This window comes from Astyanax mexicanus, chromosome 12, assembly GCF_023375975.1.
Source record: "Astyanax mexicanus isolate ESR-SI-001 chromosome 12, AstMex3_surface, whole genome shotgun sequence".
Lineage (NCBI taxonomy): Eukaryota > Metazoa > Chordata > Actinopteri > Characiformes > Acestrorhamphidae > Astyanax > Astyanax mexicanus.
Genome location: NC_064419.1, coordinates 34063423 through 34086187, shown reverse-complemented (window position 1 = coordinate 34086187; position 22765 = coordinate 34063423). Strand labels below are relative to the sequence as shown.

The 22765-nt window shown below is 39.1% G+C and overlaps 1 protein-coding gene across 1 annotated transcript in view; it reads left to right on the top strand.

The window, feature by feature from the left end:
• ipo11 (importin 11) overlaps positions 1-22765 on the top strand; it is a 115548-nt gene that overhangs the window by 38871 nt on the left and 53912 nt on the right. Inside the window, exons 16-22 of the mRNA XM_049485502.1 lie at positions 2401-2527; positions 5262-5295; positions 5558-5598; positions 5967-6083; positions 7569-7682; positions 11576-11691; positions 14613-14689. Coding sequence (XP_049341459.1) covers positions 2401-2527; positions 5262-5295; positions 5558-5598; positions 5967-6083; positions 7569-7682; positions 11576-11691; positions 14613-14689 — 626 coding nt within the window. The remainder of the gene's footprint in view (positions 1-2400; positions 2528-5261; positions 5296-5557; positions 5599-5966; positions 6084-7568; positions 7683-11575; positions 11692-14612; positions 14690-22765) is intronic.

Below are 22765 nucleotides of genomic sequence, written 5' to 3'. Positions count from 1 at the left end.
TACATAAAACTCCACATGTGTTCATTCATAGTTTTGATGCCTTCAGTGAGAATCTACAATGTGAATAGTCATGAAAATAAAGAAAACACATTGAATGAGAAGGTGTGTCCAAACTTTTGGCCTGTACTGTATGTTCTCTCAGTATGGAACTCAGTAGTTGAACTCTGAGCTCACCAGTTGAGAAATTCTGTAGATACTCTCTGTACTGGTTTGAGTGTTGAGCTCTTGACAGGGGTATCCGATTAGTGGTGTTGAATGTCTTTACTCTGCTTCTTTGAAATCAGACATGAAAAATCTGCACAGAGCGGCTCAGCACATCTGACATTTAGTGGTTCAATAAGGAACTGCAGGTTCCTGTGACAAAGTCGCCTTGCAAAGATCAATGCTTTGCAACATCTTGCAAAGCATTGATCCTGTGAACCAACCAGCTCTTTTAGAATTCTCTAGAAATATCAGATGATTAAAAGTATTTAAAAAAAAACATGGGGGAAGGAGGTGGGCCTTCAAGTTGAGAAGGCAAAACTGATTCTGCCTCTGGTCTCTACTGCGCAAACTCATAGCAAAATCACAACATTGTGGACATTTTTGGCTTCATTTCTATAGAATGAACAGTAATGGAGCTGTTTTAAGTGCAACCATTTTAAAAATGAGCTTAAACTCAGTTAAAAAAACATAACATCTAAAACATTTAAGTCAGTTGCTATAAGGGATAAGGAGAGATAAGGAGACCGCAGGGTTGACCGGGGTCCGCTGAGAGATGGAGCGTGTTCTCATTGTTATGCAGATGAATTTCTGAGCTCTTGCACGTTGTTATCTAGAACTGGCTGTAGATTAGCTGTTAGCTTTAGGCTGTGTATCCTTCTCTTTGATGGAGGAACAGGGGGGCTGTTTGAGGCTGTACTTTAACATCATTATTAAAACTGTCAGATGGGGGCGGGTTAATACCCTGCGGGGCGGGTCGACCGGGTCGGCCGTGTGGGAGGGATCTTATTGATCCTGGCGCTGAATTGTGAACCGAGCGCTGTGCGCTAACAGACTGCACTTACACAGCTTAACGAGAGGTCTGAACCAGACTACTTTTAGGGGGTTTTCACTCCTGTAGTTAGTTTTTCTGGTCAGAATCAGTTGATGAGTTCGTTTAGTTGGAGCGGTTTCTCTCTCTGTTTGGTCTGCTTTAAACACAGGCAAAAATTAAAACACACCAAAATGCGCACCAGTAAACCACACGAGCACATCGTCTCCTCTGATTGGTCAGAGCTGTCTGGCATGGGAGTTAAAATAATTATACGCAAAAACAAAAAATTTAGCGTGTAGATTCTGTTTTCCAGCGTGAATATCTCTGCTTTAACACTGAACGCTGAAACACTACGCTTTCAAACACAGTGTTTGGACTTGTAGCGCAGATGTACACATAGTAAACCGAGTTTTATGGCTGTGAGCAGTGAACGCAGCACAGACTGCACGTGCATGGACATAGCGTTTGTTCATAGCTGTGGTAATTAATGTTATCTGATTAATAAATCAGTTTAAACTGCGACTTATCAGCAGTTTAGCTCAAATAAATGGACTATATTTAATAGCTGGGTCAAATCGAGACTGGATTACGTTCTCACCACAAGTGAACCGCTTCAGAGTTTGTTTAGGACCGAGACCGAGACCACCTCTTCTAGCTGGTCTCGGTCTGGTTCTTTTGATCCGCACCCGAGTGTTATTACCGTTTTCACACCTGCTCAATCGAACCGCACTAAAGTTACAAACGGACCAGAGTTCATTTTAACCAGATCAAATAGTGATGGAATCACTATTTGAAAACGCCCTAAATCTAGTGCAGTTTAAACTACTTAAAGGAGAAATCTGTTGAGAAACGGACTTTGGGTTTAGTGAAACATGATAACAAGTACAAACTTTTGTCAAATAGCCCACCTCCATTTACCTGCAGCATTCCGAAATGCAGGGCTTTTATCTGATGCTCCCAACAGGCTTACAATGCTAGTGATGGGGGCATAGATTTGCCTATGCAAAGAACTGGCTATTTTTACACCATTAACAAACTTAAAATAGATTTACTGAGAACTTGACAGCACTAATATTAACATACAGCTGAACTGTATTGATTAATTAATGCTGTATAATTTAGGTCAAATATTTTTATACACTAAGTGGTTACAAAACATGGATAATATCTATTTAACCTACAGCAGTTTAGCCACAAACATTCAGCCTAGAGGAGTTATGCCCCATTCATGTAGCATGCATCAGCTAGGTCCCGCCCATTTAATATATAGCAGTTTAGCCCCTCCCATTCAGCCTACAGCAGTTTAGAGCCACCCATATATCATAATTTATCATTACGGTATTATTGCTTTTGCAAGTATATTATTGTGTGTGTGTGTGTGGCAGGTATAAGCTGATCCGGAGGAGGGCGATTTGGCTGATTGGTCAGTGGATTGCAGTGAAGTTTAAGCCTGAATTGCGCCCCCTTCTGTACGAGGTTATACTGAACCTCCTGCAGGACCCTGACCTAGTGGTGAGTAACTGACCTTACAACACACACAAACACACACACTCACACCCTTTATATCCGTTAACTTTGTTAAGTTTGTGTGTGTGTGTTGGAATGCTGCGTCTGTGTGTCATTAATCAGCCAATCCAACTGGACGACAGCCCGGAAAGTCGTCAATGTTCCTGTTTATTGATTGGCTGGTTATTGATGAACATGTTGACTAATCACTCACTGGCTGAAATCAATACTGCCACCTTCAGTTAGGGCTGCGCAGGCCTCTGATTGGCTGTGTTTGGTCTGAAGGTAATTAAAGGCTTGGTTTAGACATCCTCTCACCTAAATCCACCCTGTCTCAGCTCTCACCTGTCTGCTCTGCTGTAGATCAGCCGGGCCGAGCGCCGCTGTAGATCAGCTGGGGCTTTGAAGGATCTGGCTCTTCCTCTTTCAGATGATCTGAGCAATAAGACAACATGAACTCCATGCCTGTGTACCAGTGATGGAGTGGCTTGAGGAGTCAAGAGGTTCAGATGACGTAACTTTAAACGCTGTTGCACAGTAAATATGCATGTTATGTGGACTGTTTAGATTTAATGAGAAAGAAAATTGCTGTCTGTGTTGTTCTTGTTTATTCAAGGTAAAATGTTCAATAAATCATTCTACTGATTTGCTAATTTCACACAACACTAACTGAGATGCTTCGACTTAAAAAAAAAATACAGCACTTGTGGTTGGATGGCAGTGGTGTTGCTAGGGTCTAGTAAGGGTAATGTGATGGAGGTCTAGCGAGGGCAGTTGTTGCTACTATGTAGTTACTGCTCTACAGCACATCTGAAGCATGATTTTATGGTATTCCAGATCATTGCAAAGGTGTTACTACCATGTTTTTATTGCTGTAAAATATGGATAAGGCTTTATTCTTGTTGGATGCGCTGTGTTTTTTCCAGTTCTAGTATCTGGTGGTTGCTGGGCTGTTGGTAGGTGGTTGCGATGCTTTTAATTTGTTGTTGCTACATTGATTCTATATGGTTTAAAGAGTGATGAGGGTGATGTGATGGTATTCCAGGTGGTTGCAAAGGTGTTGCTACTGTGTTTTTACTGCTCTATAAAAATGGATAAAGATGGAAATGAGTGGAAGCTCATTCAGAGTGCTGTTTGGATCAATAAGTGCTTTATTCAGTTACACAAACAAATAAAACGAGAGAGACGTGTTGTTATACATTATTTTTATGTTATTTCACCTCTTTAAAAAGAGCATTGGGGGTCTGTATTTAGGGGGTTGAGTTGAACGCTACTCCTCATTATGGGTTAGAGTATGGAAAGGTGCATGAGACCCTAGCTGAGACTGTAACTGAGAATCTTCCGAACACTGTGTGTGGAGTTACACTGGTGTGTGCTGAAATTTAAACAGCTCTGCATGCTGTGTGTGTGTGTGTGTTTTGTTCCCAGGGGGTTGGGGGTGTGAGAGAGCAAATAAAGTTAGTGTGGTATATTAACTTAGCAGAGCAAGGAGCAAACACACACACACACACACACACACACGCTTCGCACACACTCCCACTCACACACACGCTCTCACTCACACATACACGCGTGCGTGACAGAAAGAGAAAGGGAAATGTGATTAAAGCACACACTCACTCTCGCTCAGACTGCTGATCAGATCATTATTATGTTGTGTAAGACTGTAAACTTTGTTGCTACAGAAAGCCAAGTCACGATCGCGCACACTTCTGATCAGCGCACACTTCTGATTCTCTCGTTCTGATTCTGCAATACATTTCAGACAGACACAGAGTCTCACCCCTATTAGAGTCTCACCCTGTGCCAAATAACACCCCGATCAGATTCTCACCCCGATCAGATTCTCACCCCGATCAGATTCTCACCCCAATCAGGGTCTCACCCAGATCAGAGTCTCACCCTGTTTAGGGCGAGATTTGGCACATGGTGAGACATCTGGGTGAGACTCTGATCGGGGTGAGACTCTGTGCCAAATCGCACCCTAAACAGAGTCTCACCCAGATCAAAGTCTCACCCCAATCAGAGTCTCATTCTGATCAGAGTCTCACATTGTGCCAAATTGCACCCCGATCAGAGTCTCACCCCGATCAGAGTCTCACCTCACCCCGATCAGAGTCGCACCCTGTGCCAAACTGCACCCTTAACAGAGTCTCACCCCGATCAAAGTCTCACCCAGATCAGGGTCTTCGCCAGATCAGGGCCTCACCCCGATCAGAGTCTCACCCCGATCAAAGTCTCACCCCGATCAAAGTCTCACCCCGATCAAAGTCTCACCCAGATCAGAGTTTCACCCCAATCAGAGTTTCACCCCAATCAGAGTTTCACCCCAATCAGAGTTTCACCCCAATCAGAGTCTCATTCTGATCAGAGTCTCACCCTGTGCCAAATCGCACCCCGATCAGAGTGTCACCCCGATCATAGTCTCACCTCACCCCGATCGGAATCTCACCCCGATCAGAGTCTCACCCCGATCAAAGTCTCACCTCACCCCGATCAGAGTCGCACCCCGATCAGAGTTGCACCCTGTGCCAAATTGCACCCTAAGCAGAGTCTCACCCTAAACAGAGTCTCACCCTAAACCGAGTCTCACCCAGTTTAGGGCGAGATTTGGCACAGGGTGACACTCTGATCGGGGTAAGATCTGCAATCTGTGATTGCTGGATTAAATTGTCCATAAGTGTCTAGAAATGTTTATTAAACTGGTTTTAACTGTTCCCCTGTGTTTTCTGTGTTTCAGGTCCGGATTGAGACAGCAACGACTCTGAAGCAGGATATCCTTTACAGAGCTTTAACTTCAGTGACAGTGACATCTTCACCTTCTTTACCACACACACACGCACAATACAGTATTACAGTTGTTGGGATGTGCTGTAATGTCTAGAATAGTCCACACTACAGAGTTCTGATCAGAGTTTACTGGCTTCATACTTTTTCCAGTGTGCAGAAAACCTGGTTAACTGGATTGAGTTGCTGGTGTTTAATCTGAGTGTTGTTAAAGCTCTTCTTCATTTACCCTCCTTAACTCTTCCTCACCTGTGGACGATTTTGAATTCAGGACAGAACAGTTTCTACCGGTAGGATCCACATCTAACATCTATTCTCTGTAACTCTTTATTTCTTTATTTCTCTTTTTGTACGTTAATCTTCGTCTTTTTTTTTAAGCTATTATACTCTACACCTTTAATTTATTGTCTGTTATGCTGTGTTCCCCTCTATTACTGTCTACTATTATCTATTCCTCTCTCTATTGCACACTGCGACTCTTTATTGCAGTGCATTTCTCTTTATTACTCTGTCCTCTGTTACTGTTTGTAACCCTATTTTATTCTCTTGTTCTCTGTTACTCTCAGCCAACTGCCTTCATTTACCATCATTTATACTCCACTGAGTTCTTTATACTGATGTGTCTCTCTCTTTCTCTCTCTTTCTCTCTCTCTCTCAGTATTTGGAGTGTATATTTGGGCTGCTGTTCCAGCTGTTGCAGCAGGTTAATGAGTGTGACAGTAAAATGCAGGTTCTCCATGTCCTCTCCTGCGTTATAGAACGAGTCAGCATACAGGTAAACACACACACACATATTTATTTACACATGTACTGCCTTCAGGAATCGTAACAGATGGTATTTTAGCTGTCGTGTTTAGTTGTGCAGAGAAGATGTGCTGATTTCTCAGGGGTTATTTTGCATTTAGAGAATAAAGCTGCTGCTGCTGCAGATCTGCAGAGCCTTCGGCTATCTCCAGCAAATCAAGCTCATCTCTCTGATTTAGAGTTCTGTTTTATTTGCTTCAAAGAAAAGCTGTTTGACTTTACAGGATGAGAAGCGAGCGGTGGAGATTAATTAGCATCAGAAGTGGCCGTCAATGTCAACTCGGTAATGCCGAGCAGCGAGGTTACTGCGGGTTCTTTAATGTGGAACACTCGCAGCTTTTAGCTGAAATATGTTTAAAGTTTCTTCTAATGTCTGGCATTAAGTCTCCACAAATTTCCACCGCGGCTCCGCCGGCCCAGTGCTGATTAAATGCGTGTTCTGTGACCTCAGCGTGGACCCAGCATTGTTAAGCGGCAGAAAGTGAAGGCTTTGACCCTCATGAGATCCATTGACGTTTCCGGCGTCATTTTAAATTCAGAAGTGGTGAAATGACCCTTTGCGAACCGGCGGTTTTCTCTTTAATGGGCACTAGCTGCTTTTGTTGCGTAAGCGGCGACGGCTCTGCTCTTCTTAAAGCTGAGCTTTTCACTGGATCAGACTGAATTAGGTTCATTCAGGCACCAGCAGAGTTTTTGTTGGGAACTCAGACATTCAGACTTAGTTTGAGTTGTATTTTATAAAGGAAACATGTAGACTAACCTTTAGAAAATTGTTTTAGGCTGAAAGTTTGGGTTAAGGTTTTGTGATGAAGATTTTAGATGAGTTTTGGGGTAAAGGTTATGGGATACGGTTTTAGAGTGAAGGATACCAGTAAAGGTTATGAGATAAAGGGTTGGGATTGGAGTTATGAATTAATATTTGGAGTGAAGGTAATGAGATTAAGAATTGGGATTAGTTTTTTTGTAAGGTGAAGGTTTGGGTGGAGGATATGAGATGGAGATTTTGGATTAGAGTTTGTATTGTGAAGGTTATGGGAATAGGATTTGGGATTAGGGTTTGGAATGAAGATTTGGGATAAAGATAAGGGGTAAGAGTTCTTATTGTAAAGGTTATGGAATAAAGGTTTGGATGTAAGGTGTTGGTAGTAGGATTTTGGGCTAAAGTTAGGGCCTTTGGGGTTAGGGTTTAGGATAAAGATTAGGGATTAGGTTATGAGTGAAGGTTTAAGATTAGGGTGTTGCTATTTGGGTTTTGCAGTGAAGGTTTGGGATTAGGATCTTGAAATAAAGGTTTGAAAGTCAAGGTTATGTGATGAAAATGTAAAATTGGGATTTTAGAATGAATATTAAGGTGTAGGGGTGGGATTGGGGTTTTGAAATTAGGATTTCAGATTAGGTTTTTGGAACTTTTAATGTTCAGTATTGAAGTATATTTACCCTTTGTGTGTTTCTGTAGATCCGGCCATATGTGGGCTGTCTGGTTCAGTATCTCCCTCTCCTGTGGAAACAGTCGGAGGAACACAACATGCTGCGCTGTGCCATCCTCACCGCCCTTATACACCTTGTACAGGTACTGAACACTACGCTACTCCACCCTCACAATCCTCACCACCCTCATACACCTTCCATACACCAGGGTGTTATTAGGAGAGGTTATTAGTGAAGGTTCAGAAAAGCTGAACCCAAACTTGGCTGTGACCTTGCTGTCCCCAGACCAGAGGCCGGACTCCAAAGCCAGAATTTGGTGGACCAGAGCCGTGCACTGCCGTGGTCATTAGCTCTGTTTTTGTTTGTTGTTTGTGCTCTGTTTGGGGCTGGACATATGGCCTCACAGGTGGCTTTAGCTGAGCCCGAGCTCTGCAGACAGAACGGAATGTGGACAGAGCCCAAACTAGCTCTCCCCGCTAAACGTCTGACCAGCTCCCTCTCCAGAAGCAGAGATTTTGGCAGCTGCAGAAGTTTGGCCCTAGCTCATTTCAGCATGGGCAGCTCCTCATTTGGCCACCTCTGCTCCGCAGAGCCGGTGCGGATCAGAGCCCGGCAGTAATGAGTCTTTAGTAAACGATCAGCTGAGATAAACTGTTTCTGGAAGTTCGTCATTCACTGTGGTTTTTAGGGTTTCAACTAATGCAGCTGCTGGAGAGCTCGGCTGAGCAGAGTTCAGATCATTGATCATTCTGATGAATGGATATTACAAAGCCCAGCCTGGTGTTAAACACTAAACGAACACTGGATGTAGTTAAACAGGTTCTATTAGAACTTCATTATCAGGCATTATTTAAAAACTCCTGAATTTTAGAGAATATTAGAAGTCGTAAGACAGAATTATTTATACCATACAGTGATAAAATATCATTAAAACTCATATTGCAGTGTTTTCTCTATTGTTAGGATCTTTTTTGCAGTGGCAGCTAGGGCTGGGTATTGTTAAAAAAAATGTTGATACCGATATGATAAACAATAAACTTTTATTTGACTTTTTTTTGGAATTGTAACCAAAAAAAACCAATAATTATTCTTTTACGATGTATTTATTAACGGCCGACATGAGTAATCTCATTCTCATACTCAGACAGCGTGAGTGAGAGAGAGACAGCGTGAGAGAGGGAGAGAGAGCGAGAGACCTCACGAGAGGGAGAGATTGTGCGGAGGTTTGCTGTAGGATTTCGGCTCTTGCTCATGAATATTCATACATACAGGCATATCGCCACTGATTGGCTAAAAATACTACGAGGCAGTGAGAGGAGCAACATTTAGAAACGTTTTAAAATAAATACAAATTTACACTAATAACTAATAATTTGCGATGTCATATGTTACTTTACAACATGTGTAATGCCCTGCTGTTCAGCCACTGAACTAGTCTTAGAGTCTCTGCAAAATGCAAAATACACCGGAGATCCTATGTAAACCTGTGTAAACACAGAGAGGTGAGGAGTCCAGGTCCAGAGCGCAAAAATCCAGGGGAAGGTTTTTTACTTTTAACTAGTGTAAACAGAACTGTTGTAAAAAAATACACCTACCTATCTCAATTGTTTTTTGCTGGTGGTGTTCCATAGACAAATTATAACCAATTGGTTCTTAGTTCTGAATTACTGAGCAAAGCGTATAATACTGATGTGTTATTTGCACAAATAACACAGGAACGAACAATCATGCTGTTCCTAACACTTTTAGCTACTGTCTGACGAGGCGTGCCTGGCTGGCTTCAGATCTGTGGGCGGTCGTGAGCCAAGGTGGGCGAGGCCATGAACTCATGAGTTACATTACATTACATTTGGCAGACGCTTTTGTCCAAAGCGACTTACAATAGTTAAGTACAAAAATAATAGAAGTTTAAAGGTAAAAACATCTTTAGATAGGAACTAAAGGAGGTCAAAGGGAAATAATAGGATAGAGGAGTGAAGGAGGGGGAGAAGGAAATGAGGTTAGAAGTAGTTAGTGTGTTAGAGGCGTTAGAAGAGTAGGTGCTCTTTGAAGAGCTCTGTCTTCAGCAGTTTATTAAAGATAGTGAGAGATTCTCCTGATCTGGTAGTAGAAGGTAATTAGTTAGAGGTGTTAGGAGAATAAGTGCTCTTTAAAGAGCTCTGTATTCAGGAGTTTCTTAAAGATAGTGAGGGACGCTCCTGATCTGGTAGTAGAAGGTAGTTAGTTAGAGGTGTTAGGAGAATAAGTGCTCTTTAAAGAGCTCTGTCTTCAGGAGTTTCTTAAAGATAGCGAGAGATTCTCCTGATCATAGCGAGAGATTCTCCTGAGTTGATATAGACACAGTGTTTTTCCTGATCAACTCGGTTTTCTACTGCAGACAATGGAGATTGAGAAAGATTTCCGTATGGAGACCTATTGTATTTCACAAAGAACAAGAAAAAGTACATTTTAGTGTTAGGACACCTTTAAAATTGCACCTCTAGAGGTTGTGGTGTGGTGGTGGTAATTTAGGTGTTGTGAGTCCTAATGCTGTATAAACATCTATGATTGACAAGCTGTTGGAGTCTTTTCCTGTTCTTTGTTGAATATTGACCCTCAGGGCTTTCCCCCAGCACTGCTTTGTCTCTCTGTCTCTCTCTCTCTCTCTCTCTCTCTCTCTGTCTCTCTGTCTTTAAATTTCTCTCTCTGTCTGTCTGAACATCCTATACACACTCAACACTCAGCACTGCTGAAGGCTGCTGAGCTTCTAACCGTTGATGCCACAGCAGTGTGTGTGCATGTGCGGTCAGCCAGTAGCCTCAGGCTGAATGTTAACATGTGCCTGTACAGTGAGAGAGAGAGAGAGAGAGAGAGAGAGAGAGAGAGAGAGAAAATGTGATGCTTTCATGTGCTTTCTGTTTTCCTAGACTCTGTATGAGTTAAGGACGTTGAGTGTTTGAGATGCAGAAAGTTGCACACATTGTGGCCTTCAGCTCAAACATCGGCTTAGATCTATTCCTTTTCAGTTCACACCTTCATAGAGACCAGTATTCTAAATACAATGAGCACATATTAAGATGTATTCCATCATTACACAGTATATAAAATGGTGCTTAAAAGTTTATGAAGCCTTGAAAAATTCTATATTTCTACATAACTGTGGACTAAAACGTCCTCAGAAATCTGTTTCACACAAGTTCTAAAAGTAGAAAAGGAGAGAACCATTCTGAAGGAAAATATCAGGACACCTGTCTGTGAGCTGAATCTTATAGTGTGGGTCATGCAGCAAGACAATGACCCTAGCACACAAGTTGTTCTACCAAAGAATGGTCACAGTCGAATGAAGTTCAGGTTTTGAAATGGCCAAGTCAATGTCTTAATACAAAATAAATGAGTTAAAGCTGTTCAGTACGGAGGAATGGGCTAAAATACCTCCAAGCTGGTATGCAGGAATTAAAAACCTCTGGAATATAATCAAGAGGAAGATGGATGATCCCAAGCCATCAAACCCAGCCAAGATGCATTAAAACTGATTTAAAAACCAGGGTTATTAAACCAAATATTGATTTCTGAACTCGTAAAACTTTATGAATATGAACTTGGTTTCTTTGCATTATTTGAGGTCTGAACGCTCTGTATTTTTTTTTTGTTTGTTATTTCAGCCATAGTTTATGGAATAAAACAACAATGTTCATTTTACTCAAACATATACCTATAAATAGCAAAATCAGAGAAACTGATTCAGAAAATGAAGTGGTCTCTTAATTTGTTCCAGAGCTGTATATAATATTGGATTAATAAATAAGTTACCATATCTAATATTTGTGTCTCATTTGTTTAATTTAGTTCTCATATATTTTTAGTGCTCTAATAGGTTCAAAGACTTTCAAGCGGTATTTAGTACCGTGATTATGTAGTAATGTAAGTATTTAGTGTAGTGGTGTATTTTAAGTATGTGGTGTATTTAGTGATGTATTTACTGTAGTTGTGTATTTAGTATTTGTAGTATTCAGTGTCGTTTAGTATTTGGTATTTAGTGTGTTGGTGTATCTGCAGGGTCTGGGAGCTGAAAGTAGGAATCTGTACCCGTTTCTGCTGCCGGTGATTCAACTCAGCACTGACGTCTCTCAACCTCCACACGTCTACCTGCTGGAGGACGGCCTGGAGCTATGGTAACACACACACGCACACACATATATTGATGAGGATGGTACTTTGGATTATGACAGTCATGATAGTAGTTTGGATTGTGATGAGGATGATAATTTAAATATTAATGATGATGATAGTAAAAATGGCAATGTGGATGATGAGAGCCAGAGTGGTAGTTTGAATGGTAAGAATTAGGATGGTAGTTTAATCGACAAGAGTGATAATTTTAATGTTGAGAGTGGTAGTTTAAATGATGAGGGTGAGAGTGTAAGTTTATATGATGAGGATGGTAGTTTGGATGAGGGGCATGAGAATGTAGTTTAAATGACAAGGATGAGGATGGTAGTTTGATTGATGAGAGTGATAGTTTAAATGAAAAGAGTGGTAATTTGAGTGATGAGGATGAGAGTGGTAGTTTCAATAAGGATGAGGTTGAGAGTAGTAGTTGGTATAAAGACAATGAGAGTGGTAGTTTGATGAGGATGATAGTTTGGATGATGAGCATGAGAATGTAGTTTGAATAGTGAGGATGGTAGTTTGAATGATTATGCAAATGGAAGTTTGGATGATGAACATGAGAATGGTAGTTTGGATGATGATGGTAGTTTGGATGATGATGGTAGTTTGGAGGATGAGGATAATTGTATGGTGAGGATGAGGGTGATAGTTTGGATGATGAGGATGGTAGTTTGAATGATTATGCAGATGGAAGTTTGGATGATGAACATGAGAATGGTAGTTTGGATGATAATGGTAGTTTGGAGGATGAGGATAATTGTATGGTGAGGATGAGGGTGATAGTTTGGATGATGAGGATGGTAGTTTGAATGATTATGCAAATGGAAGTTTGGATGATGAACATGAGAATGGTAGTTTGGATGATGATGGTAGTTTGGAGGATGAGGATAAGGGTGATAGTTTGGATGTTGAGGATGGTAGTTTGAATGATTATGCAGATAATAATTTGGATGATAAGGATGTGAATGGTAGTTAGTATGATGTGGATGATGAGAATGCAGTGTGGATGATGAGAATGGTAGTGTGTCTCCCTCAGTAAGGAGATTTTTTTGTTATTATACCACAGCCTCGGGCATGTCTGTCTGCCTGTCTGTCTGTCTCTCTGTTTCTCGCTCTCTATTTCTTTTTTTATTGCTCTTTCCTTGTGCTCATTTATCTTCTGACTCTTTCCATCTCTCATCATCTGCAGAACGTTAGGCTGGAGTATGAGTATCAAAACGCACACGCACACACACACACACACACACACACACACACGCACGCACGCACACTCACAAATGAATGAGTTCAGCTCCATTCTCCAGCACTGAGAAATGATTTTCTTTCTTTGCTGTACTTTAACGGCTCTTTCCATTCAGCTGGAGAGCGGCCGGTCCCTGAATTAGCGCTGTAGTGTTTCCATGGCTACTGAAAGTGCTTTTGTTGTGGCATTATTAGTAGTATTAGTATTATTTTTGTATTGTTATTATATTTGATTTGTTTCTCTGGCTTTATTACCTGCCAACACATGTTTATCTGAGATAACATTGAGACTTTGTGTGGTGATTTGTGGTTTAGTGCTACAGTATAATGAACCCGCCTCACCCCCCAGTGTTTAGCTAATGTTCAGGATTTTTGGCATTCGCACAAACATGCACTACAGGAAGCAGTGAGGTGCTTTATAATGCTCTTATGCTCCAGACCATAGTACACTACAGGAATCATAGTGGATGTTCTATAATGCCCTATTACGCTCCAAATACACTCATTCTGACAGACCATAATACACTACAGAGAACATAGGGGGGGATCTATAATGCTCTATAATGTTGACATGATCCACACACTCATTCTGACAAACTGTAATACACTACAGGAAGCATAGGGGTGCTTTATAATGTGCTTACACTCCAAACACACTCACTCTGACAGAATGTAATACATTACAGAAAGCATAGGGGGAGCTCTTTAATGATTTATAATGTGTGTACGCTCCGAACACACTCATTCTGTCAGAGTGTAATACACTACAGGAAGCATCGGGGGAGTTCTATAATGCTTTATAATGTTGATATGATCCACACACTCATTCTGACAGACTGTAATACACTATAGGAAGCATAGGGGGAGCTTTATAGTGCTCTATAATATTAATATGATCCACACACTCATTCTGACAGATTTAAATACAGTAAAGAATGCATAAGAGGAGCTCTACAATTCTTTATAATGTTGATATGTTCCACACACTCATTCTGACAGACTGTAATACACTATAGGAAGCATAGGGGGAGCTTTATAGTGCTCTATAATATTAATATGATCCACACACTCATTCTGACAGATTTAAATACAGTAAAGAATGCATAAGAGGAGCTCTACAATTCTTTATAATGTTGATATGTTCCACACACTCATTCTGACAGACTGTAATACACTACAGGAAGCATAGGGGGAGCTTTATAATGCTCTATAATGTTAATATGATACACACACTCATTTTAACAGACTGTAATACACTACAGAAAGCATCGGGGGAGCTCTTTAATGCTGTATAATGTTGATATGATCCACACATTCATTCTGACACTGTAATGCACTACAGGAAGCATATGGGGAGCTCTATAATGCTTTATAAGGTTTATATGATCCACACACTCTTTCTGACAGACCATAATACAGTACTACAGTACAAAAAAGCATAGGGGGAGCTCTGTAATTCTTTGTAATGTGGATATGATCCACACACTCATTCTGACAGACTGTAATACAATACAAAAAGCATAGGGGGAGCTCTATAATGCTTTATAATGTGTGTACGCTCCAAACACACTCATTCTGTCTGACTGTAATATACTACAAGAAAAAACAGAGTAGGTTCATATGATAGGATTTTTAATCATGCCTTTTTCTAATTGTTTAATTTATGTTTTAATGTTTGCAGGTTGGTGACGTTAGAAAACTGTCCTGCTATAACACCCGAACTGCTCAGAATCTTCCAGAACATGTCAGCTCTGCTCGGTGAGTGTTAAACTTTCACACCTGTTATCCTTCTTAACTCTAGGAATGCATCAAATATTTGACAACCAAAATATTGTTTGTAAAAGCCATTTAAAAAGCCATTTAAAAGCCTGGAGTGCGAGAGGAGAGCCTTTAGGGAGCCGTCAAATTACAGTTTAAGTTAATTTTTATGCTCATCTTGCACAAATGAAATAAATGAAAGCGTTCCACATCATTTATCAGAAAACTGTCTGATTTCAAGCTGAGAGATTCAATCTGGACAGGACTAGATAAGTAACGTTTGCTGAGGTAGTTAACTTAAATGTGTGATTAGAGTATCACTACCAAGGTACATTCATGAGCCAACAAATTGCACTGCTGAAGTAAATATATGACTTACTATGGCACTGTAAAATAAGTAAATAAGTGATTATAAGGCACTACTTAGGTAAATTTGTGACTAAAATCACACTGCTCATGTATATGTGTGATTAGAATAGCACTACTGAGGTACATTTATGACCAAAATTGCACTGCTGAGGTAAATGTATGATTTGAATTGCAGTACTGAGATAAATATATGGTTATAATTACACAACTAAAATATATACAGTACTGTGCAGAAGTTTTAGGCACCAAAGCAAATTACATTAATCCATTGCTCTTAGAAATATGAGTGTAATTACGATATGATTTGAACAGATGTAAATAAAAATACAGTAAAAAGCAACAAGGAATTCTAACTAAGTATGTTATATTCTGTGAGCCAAGCTGAAGAACAAAGTGTAGTTCCAGATTTCTCCTGGATGCTCCTCAGCCAGCATTTCTATATGTTTAGTTCCATCAGCAGCTCAACTGATTTACCAAATTTATCAATTTAACAAACCAATTTAAATGACTAGATTATTAAACTCAGATGAGGAGAGTTTAGTTTTAAGGAAAACAGTGCTGTAAAAGCCCGGCTTTTTGTGAAATGTCTGTTTGTATTTATTGCTAATGTTATTGCTAGTGTTTTACTGAGCTAATAAACACTTACTTCACAGATAAGAAGCATTTTTTTTTTTTTTTTACTAAAATTACCACAGGTGCCTAAAACGTTTGCACAGTACTGTATATGATTAGAATTGCACTGCTGAGGAAAACCTTTTACTAAGATTGCACCTCGGAGGTTGTTAGCTTGCACACCAGCTAAATGTGTGACTAAAAGAGCACTGCTGAGGTAAATATATGACTTGCTACAGCACTGTTTAAGTAAGTAAGTTATTATAATAGCACTACTGAGGTAAAGTTGTGACTAAAATCACACTGTTCAAGTAAAAGTGTGATTTAGAATAGCACTACAGAATAGCTCACCAGCTAAATGTGTGACTAAAAGACCACTGCTGAGGTAAATGGGTCTTGCTTTGTTGGTATGTCTGCTGGGATATTAATATATTAGGGGATCAATAAACATTTTTGTAAATTGTACTTTTGTAATAGATTTTTAATTGAATATTAAGACAAAAATACAATTAGCCTATGTCATTTATTTAGTAAAAACTTAAAAAAAAAAAAAAAAAACCATGTTCACCTGGCCAAAAGTTAGAATTTTGTTCGGTTTCTGTTTTGACCAAATATTTTGCTTTTTCTCCTTCTTTACTTTCTTTACACTGATTTTAGAACAGTCCTCCCAGTGGTCTTTATTAGATCTGCTCTCAGGAAGGTTTTAGACACTGAGAGACTGAACGTGTTTCTCGTTGGATTTTTAGGAAATTTAGGCTGGTCCGTCCCTCATCTAATTTGCATAAGCGTGATAAACTGTTTGTTTGTGCTGGTGGGCGAGTTTTGACCGCACTGATGGAGCAGAGGAAATGAATCATGGAGCTGCAGCTCATTGGCTGAGTATTTATATAGTTGCGTGTAAATGTGTCTGTGTTGGTGAAATATGAGATATTAATAAACTCAGCAGATTTCGTGTTTTTCTGTAAAAAAAAAAATGAGAACGACTCTTCTCCAGCGATGAACACCAATCACGTTCCTCTGGAGCAGCATCACTGATCCTCAGAGCAGCTCATTAACATCGTATCTGTGGGAAATATCTGTCCAATTAAAACACTGCGGAGATATCAGTGCTGAATTATTCAGAACACACACTCACTTCCTGCGTACTGGAAGTGTTCTGTTGTAATCCGCCGTGTCGAGCAGAATGATTCCTTTCGGGATTGATATGGGCGGTTTGGAATATCTTGTTCGCATATTTTTTTTTTTGTTTATGCTTGATTTGTTGAATCACAGCATTGTTTTTACACGGAAGAACCACACCATGTTAGCCTCTCTCAAGTCTTGTTTTTTTGTAGTGTTTTTAGCAACTTTGTGTGCATTTTATGCACATTTTAAATCTTTATTCTCTATCAACTTAACCCAGTGACTGTATATAAGCATGGCTGTTGTGGTTCTTTACCTTCAATACTATAGAAATAAAGCAAAACGTTTCTTGAGCCAGACTTGCCTAGTAATTTAGTAGACCAACAGAAAGTTCTGGTTAAATGTGGTCTGCAATTTTTGCTGTTCTGTGTGGTTTTAGTGGTGTTTGTTAGCTCTGCTGTATACCGATACTCACTGTACTGGGCTGAGTCATGTACTCTGGAGAGGGATATCTGGTTAGTGTTGATAAATCTTTACTGTACTTCCTCCACAAGACATGTTAGTTTTAACTACCTTTAATTCTACAGGAAATTTAGTTGAAATTGATTCAGAAATTTAAAAGAAAACAAAAAAAAAAAATCCAGACTACTGGAGCAAAGCCAGCACACAGAGCGTAGCATAAAGATGGCAGTTGCCATGCACAAGCTTCGTAATGCTCATATTTATGAAAGGAAATTTTGTTTGAAAGGAAAGTTTGTTTTATGCAATAGGAACAGTGGGATCTAACACACAATCTTTATATGTAAACTAATTAAACTACAAAACTGTGTCAAGGATTGTACGGTCATAAAAAAAATTCCAGGCCTGGATAAGTTTTGGAAAATTAAAAATACCCAGAAAATTTTGGAAAAGTCATGAAAATATTGTCTACAAATCTTTGTGTTTCAGTTTATTGATGGAGAAAATCTGTTTTTGAGCTACAAATACATCAGCTCCCAGTTAATTCAGTCATTTAGCTCTACACAATAGAGCTCTCAGGATCTGACACACATTTTATTATTAAAGATTGTGTTTCAACATTTTTATCAGATTAATTTTAGACTAGTGCTGGGGGATTATGGTTTAAAAAAATCATTCTTTTTCATAAAAATTCAGATTTTCGATTAAAATCGATTTTTCCCCCCTTACTAAAAATCAAACTACAGAAGACAAAGAAATGGTTCAAAACTTGGTTTACCTGTAAAAAAAAAAAAACGTGCTGACCTTATGTGCACACACCATGGACAAACTCACACACTGACGGACACAGGAGTTACTTGAGTGGAGTGGAGTGACTGAAAATTGAGAAATAAGTCACAAATGAAAATTTGAAGCAGAGATTATTATTTTTTCCAACAATAATCACGGATCCTCACCAGAAAGCGTTGATGCTGCAGTTTTTAAAAATGGTAGAATTTATTTCTTGATACATATATGCTTTATCCCACCGTGCATGTGTGTTGAAAGTGCTGAAACAGTCCTAAGAACTTGGACTGGACGGAATAAAAATATGTGCACGTTAGTCTGTAGGAGGCGCCGGTAACCAAGGTAAGACGGTTAAACGCTTCAGAAATGAGTAGCGATTTCGGATATTTTAGATTAAAAAGATAAAATGTCTGTATGTAAAAACCGTGATTACTCCATTTTGAAAATCGCATTAAAACTGTAATTCGAATTAACAAAATTAATCGTGAAAATTGCCCACTATTTTATCAATTTAAATGGTAGTTTTATTGTACTGTCTGATAGGTTGATCTTCTCTGTTTGTATGATGATCCATCAACACAACCAGGGAATGGGAGGGGGGCGGTAAGGGGCAAGGAAGATTGGGGGGGGGGGGGGGGGGGCGGGAAGAGTGAAGGGGGGCGGGGAGGGTGGGTTTGTTTTTTTGTGTTGTTGACTCATTGTAAAATTAATAACGTTAGCAAAACTAAAAAAAATGGCACAAAAAAATATATAAATGGTAGTTTTTGTTGATTTGTTGGTTTTATTGTCCTTGTTTGCCACTGATGTTGGTCATGTATGGTCATGTAAATTTGCCTTAAAAACATAAAAAAAAAACATGAAAATATATAAGTTAAAATGTGTATGAACCCTGCTGTGTTTTTGAGAATTGATAGTGTTGCAGAACTTTCACGCTACTTTGTTTTGCAATACTGTAATGATTTTTTTTTTAATATAATCGCCTTGCTTTCAGTATCTCAGTATATTGCAGTGTGTCAATCATAATCCCTGTATTATGATTCATATTGTATCGTCAGGGTTCTTGTCAAATCGTGACCTTGTGAACATGATGTTCATAAGAATGTAGAAATGATCAAACTGTCTATTGTATTCCAGTATTGTGATGTTGGATTTAGATGTGTGTGTGCGTGTGCGTGTGTGTGTGTGTGTGTGTGTGTGTGTGTGTGTGTCCTTCAGTTGGTCAGAATAGAGAGATTGCAGAGAGTGAACGAGTGTCACAGGTCAGTGGTATTGTGAGAGACAGAGAGAGAGATAGAGAGGGAGAGACTTTCATTAAAGCTTCTGGAAATGAATTGAAATGAATTGAATTGTAAAGTGGGCCGGCTGATTGAAATGAAACACTTTCCATTTGCATGCTCACTCATCCACCTCCACACACACACACACACACACACACACACCTGTGTCTCAGGTGCTGATGGTGGTATTAGTCAGGGCTGATGAGTTTCAGCAGGTATAGTAATGTACAGTGCCTATAAAACCTATTCAGCCCCTTGAGCATTTTCCTCTTGTATTGCTTTTATACATTAAATGATGGTCAATACAATTTTTATTACAGGAAATTACAAAAAAAAAACTCATTACCGTCAGTAATGTTTAATAAAATAACTTAAGTAAAAATATCTTCATTATCTACAATGTTATGGTATGTTATAAGGTCCTGCAACCAGTGTATATAAATACCTTTTTGAATGCACACTATGGTCCACTTTTCCATCAGGACAATGCTTGTCCACATGCTGCTGCCATCTCAAGTGGTTGCAGATACTATAACATTACCCGTTGCTTTGCCCGACCTGTCCCTGACTGTGAAAAATAGGTGGAATTCTACTGGATGTGCTATCAACACTCCCAAAAACCATACACCAATTTCAAGATGCATGGGATGAACTATCACAGGACACCATTAGGACCCTCTACAGCTCTATTAGTCATGAGTCATTAAATAAAGCATACAGCGAAAACTAAACAGATGGTTTAGTGGTTTACAAACAGTAATGTGAATGTTCTAAAGCAGAGGTGTCCAAACTACGGCCCGCGGGCCATTTGCGGCCCGTTTCCTTTTTTGGAGCGGCCCGCGAGGTATTTTAGAAATAGAATGAAAGTTGGCCCGCTGTTAAACAGGTTTTAATAATGTGAGATTCAAAGTTTGAACGCTAGGTGTCAGAAACGGGCCAAAGAGTGTAAAAGCGGAGAGAGTGTGCATTTCTAGCACAGAAAAACGGGCCAAAGAGTCTAAAAGCGGAGAGGACATTTCTAGCGCAGAAAAACGGGCCAAGGAGTCTAAAAGTTGCCGTAATTAAGGAGTTTAATATTAAGAGACATCATGAAATTAAACATCAATTTGAAAAATCTTAGTTTACACAACACTGTCAAAGATAAAGATAGTTAGTCAAGTAAAATGGTGAGTAAATGAAATAATCAGGAAAAAAAATATTATTTAAAGTGGTATATTTCATTATTTGTTTTATTACAGAGTGTGGCCCGTGACTTCAAATATATTTTTCCTTCTGGCCCCCAACAAAAAAAGTTTGGACACTCCTGTTCTAAAGGGTTCTAGAATTCAAAGCGTCGTCCAATAGAAAGAGAGTTTTTGACTGGACTTGAAAAAGGCTGTTCACGCCCAACCCCTTTTGCAAACTGCCCCAGTTTTAGCATTAGCAGTTTTTATTTTTAATTTAACTCAGTGTATAAAAACGATTAAATTTGTAACTGTTCAATTATTTAACAGTTTTAAGTTAAGTGCAGGATTTTGTTAGGTTTTGGGTATTACTAGTGTTATTACAGTGTTATCACAACATTATTTCTGCTTTGTTCCAGTAAAGGCGAGTTATTGAAGTGCCACACAGTTAAAAAATTGTCAAACATATTGCATTATTGGGGAGCTGAGTGCAGAATTTATATTCTGAATTGTTAGAGCTATTCCAGTGTTATTACAATAAGTTGGGAAGTGGTCATACAACATTTTTTTTTTAGATAAATGCAGAAATTTATAAGCTTTCTGGTATTTAAAGTGCTATTACAGTGTTATTGCAATGTTATTACTGCATTATTACTGTTAGACAAACATTATAATGCTTCACTGTTTATAATTTGTCATACGTGTTAGAGTTTTGGGTTAAGGTTTTTAACGTGTTTTTTTTTTATCATAATGTTATTAAAGTTTTTTTTTGTTTGTTTTTTTCATTCAGTGTATAAAAACGAACTTATGGGGAAGCATCCATGAGCGTGAATAGTTTTAACAGGCAATCTACACTGACACGACAAGACAAGTCTAATCCAGAACTAACATAGTGTCCCATGACTTTTGCCATTTGTAGTGGAAGGTAAAAAATGGTGCATTGGCTTGTGTTCCTGCATTGAATGTGTATGTAGGGATTTGTGCTGTTCTGTTGGCATGGACATTTCTAGCCAGATGTGACCGGTCACAATCATTACCTTCTACTGTGCTGTCCACTGTGAGTGGTAATGCCGTCTGATGTATTCCTGGTACACGTGATAGTGTGGATCGAGGAATGTTCGATGCTTACACAACCGTAGAACATGAATGCCCCATCCACCCACTATCAGCTCTGATAATTCAAGTCGCCTTGCCATGAGCACACTGGCCAGTGTTCAGTCTCCCTCACAAGATAACTTCTCACGACTTATACAGGTGTGGGCATTTCACTCAATTATCCATTAAGGTAAAACTTAATGCAGTTTGCATGCTTGAATCCTATGACTCTTGCATGTCAGTGAAGTTACGTAATCATTTCAGATAGACTAGTTTTATAGACCTGTGGTTTTAAAGTAATGTCCAGTCTAGCATCCCTTACAGCACCCTAATCTCATTAAAACTTTTTTTTTTTTTGGCAATCTGCTTCACACTGTGTCCAACACCACCCCGTAACCATGGTCACATCACTGTAACGCATGACCTCTTCTAACTTATTGCTTTAATGACTCAGATTTGAGGTGTGTAGTCAGAACTGTCCGTCTGTCCAAACCCAAACTCACCCACCCACATAAAGTTCATGCAATTAAAAAGTACATTTAAAGAGTTCATCAACCCCTAGTAGCACACACACACACTCACTCACACACTCACCTCTCTCTGCATATGTAGCACTTAATATGAAAATAAATCTCCAATACTTTAGAAACTATCAAAATGTTTATATTGATTGTATGATTTTATTACTTTGATTATTAGTGTTATTACATTAAAACCTATTTTTATTACACTGTATAGTATTATATTATTTAGTTTCATTACGGATTGAGTTAGATGTTTATGGGATTGTTAGTGTTATTACAATATTATTGTATAGGGGATTTATTAAAGTGCTGTTAAGTGGTTTGACCGTATTTATATTATTGTTTTTTATTACTAATGGTTTTGAGCTAAATACAGGATTTTATTCTGGAATTGGTAGTGCTATTGCAGTATTATTACAATATGATTTTATAACTATTATTAGAGAATCATTACAGTGCTACAATTAGTTGGGAAGTGGTCAAACAGTAAATTATTTACCAGTTATTTAACAGTTTAGTGCAGGATTTTATTTGGATTCTGGTATTTCTAGTGCTATTACTGTTATTGCAATGTTATTTCTGTATTGTTACTGTAAGGGAGAGATATTAAAGTGTTACACAGTTTAAAAGTGATCAAGGCAGGTTTGAGTGCAGAATTTATATTCTGAA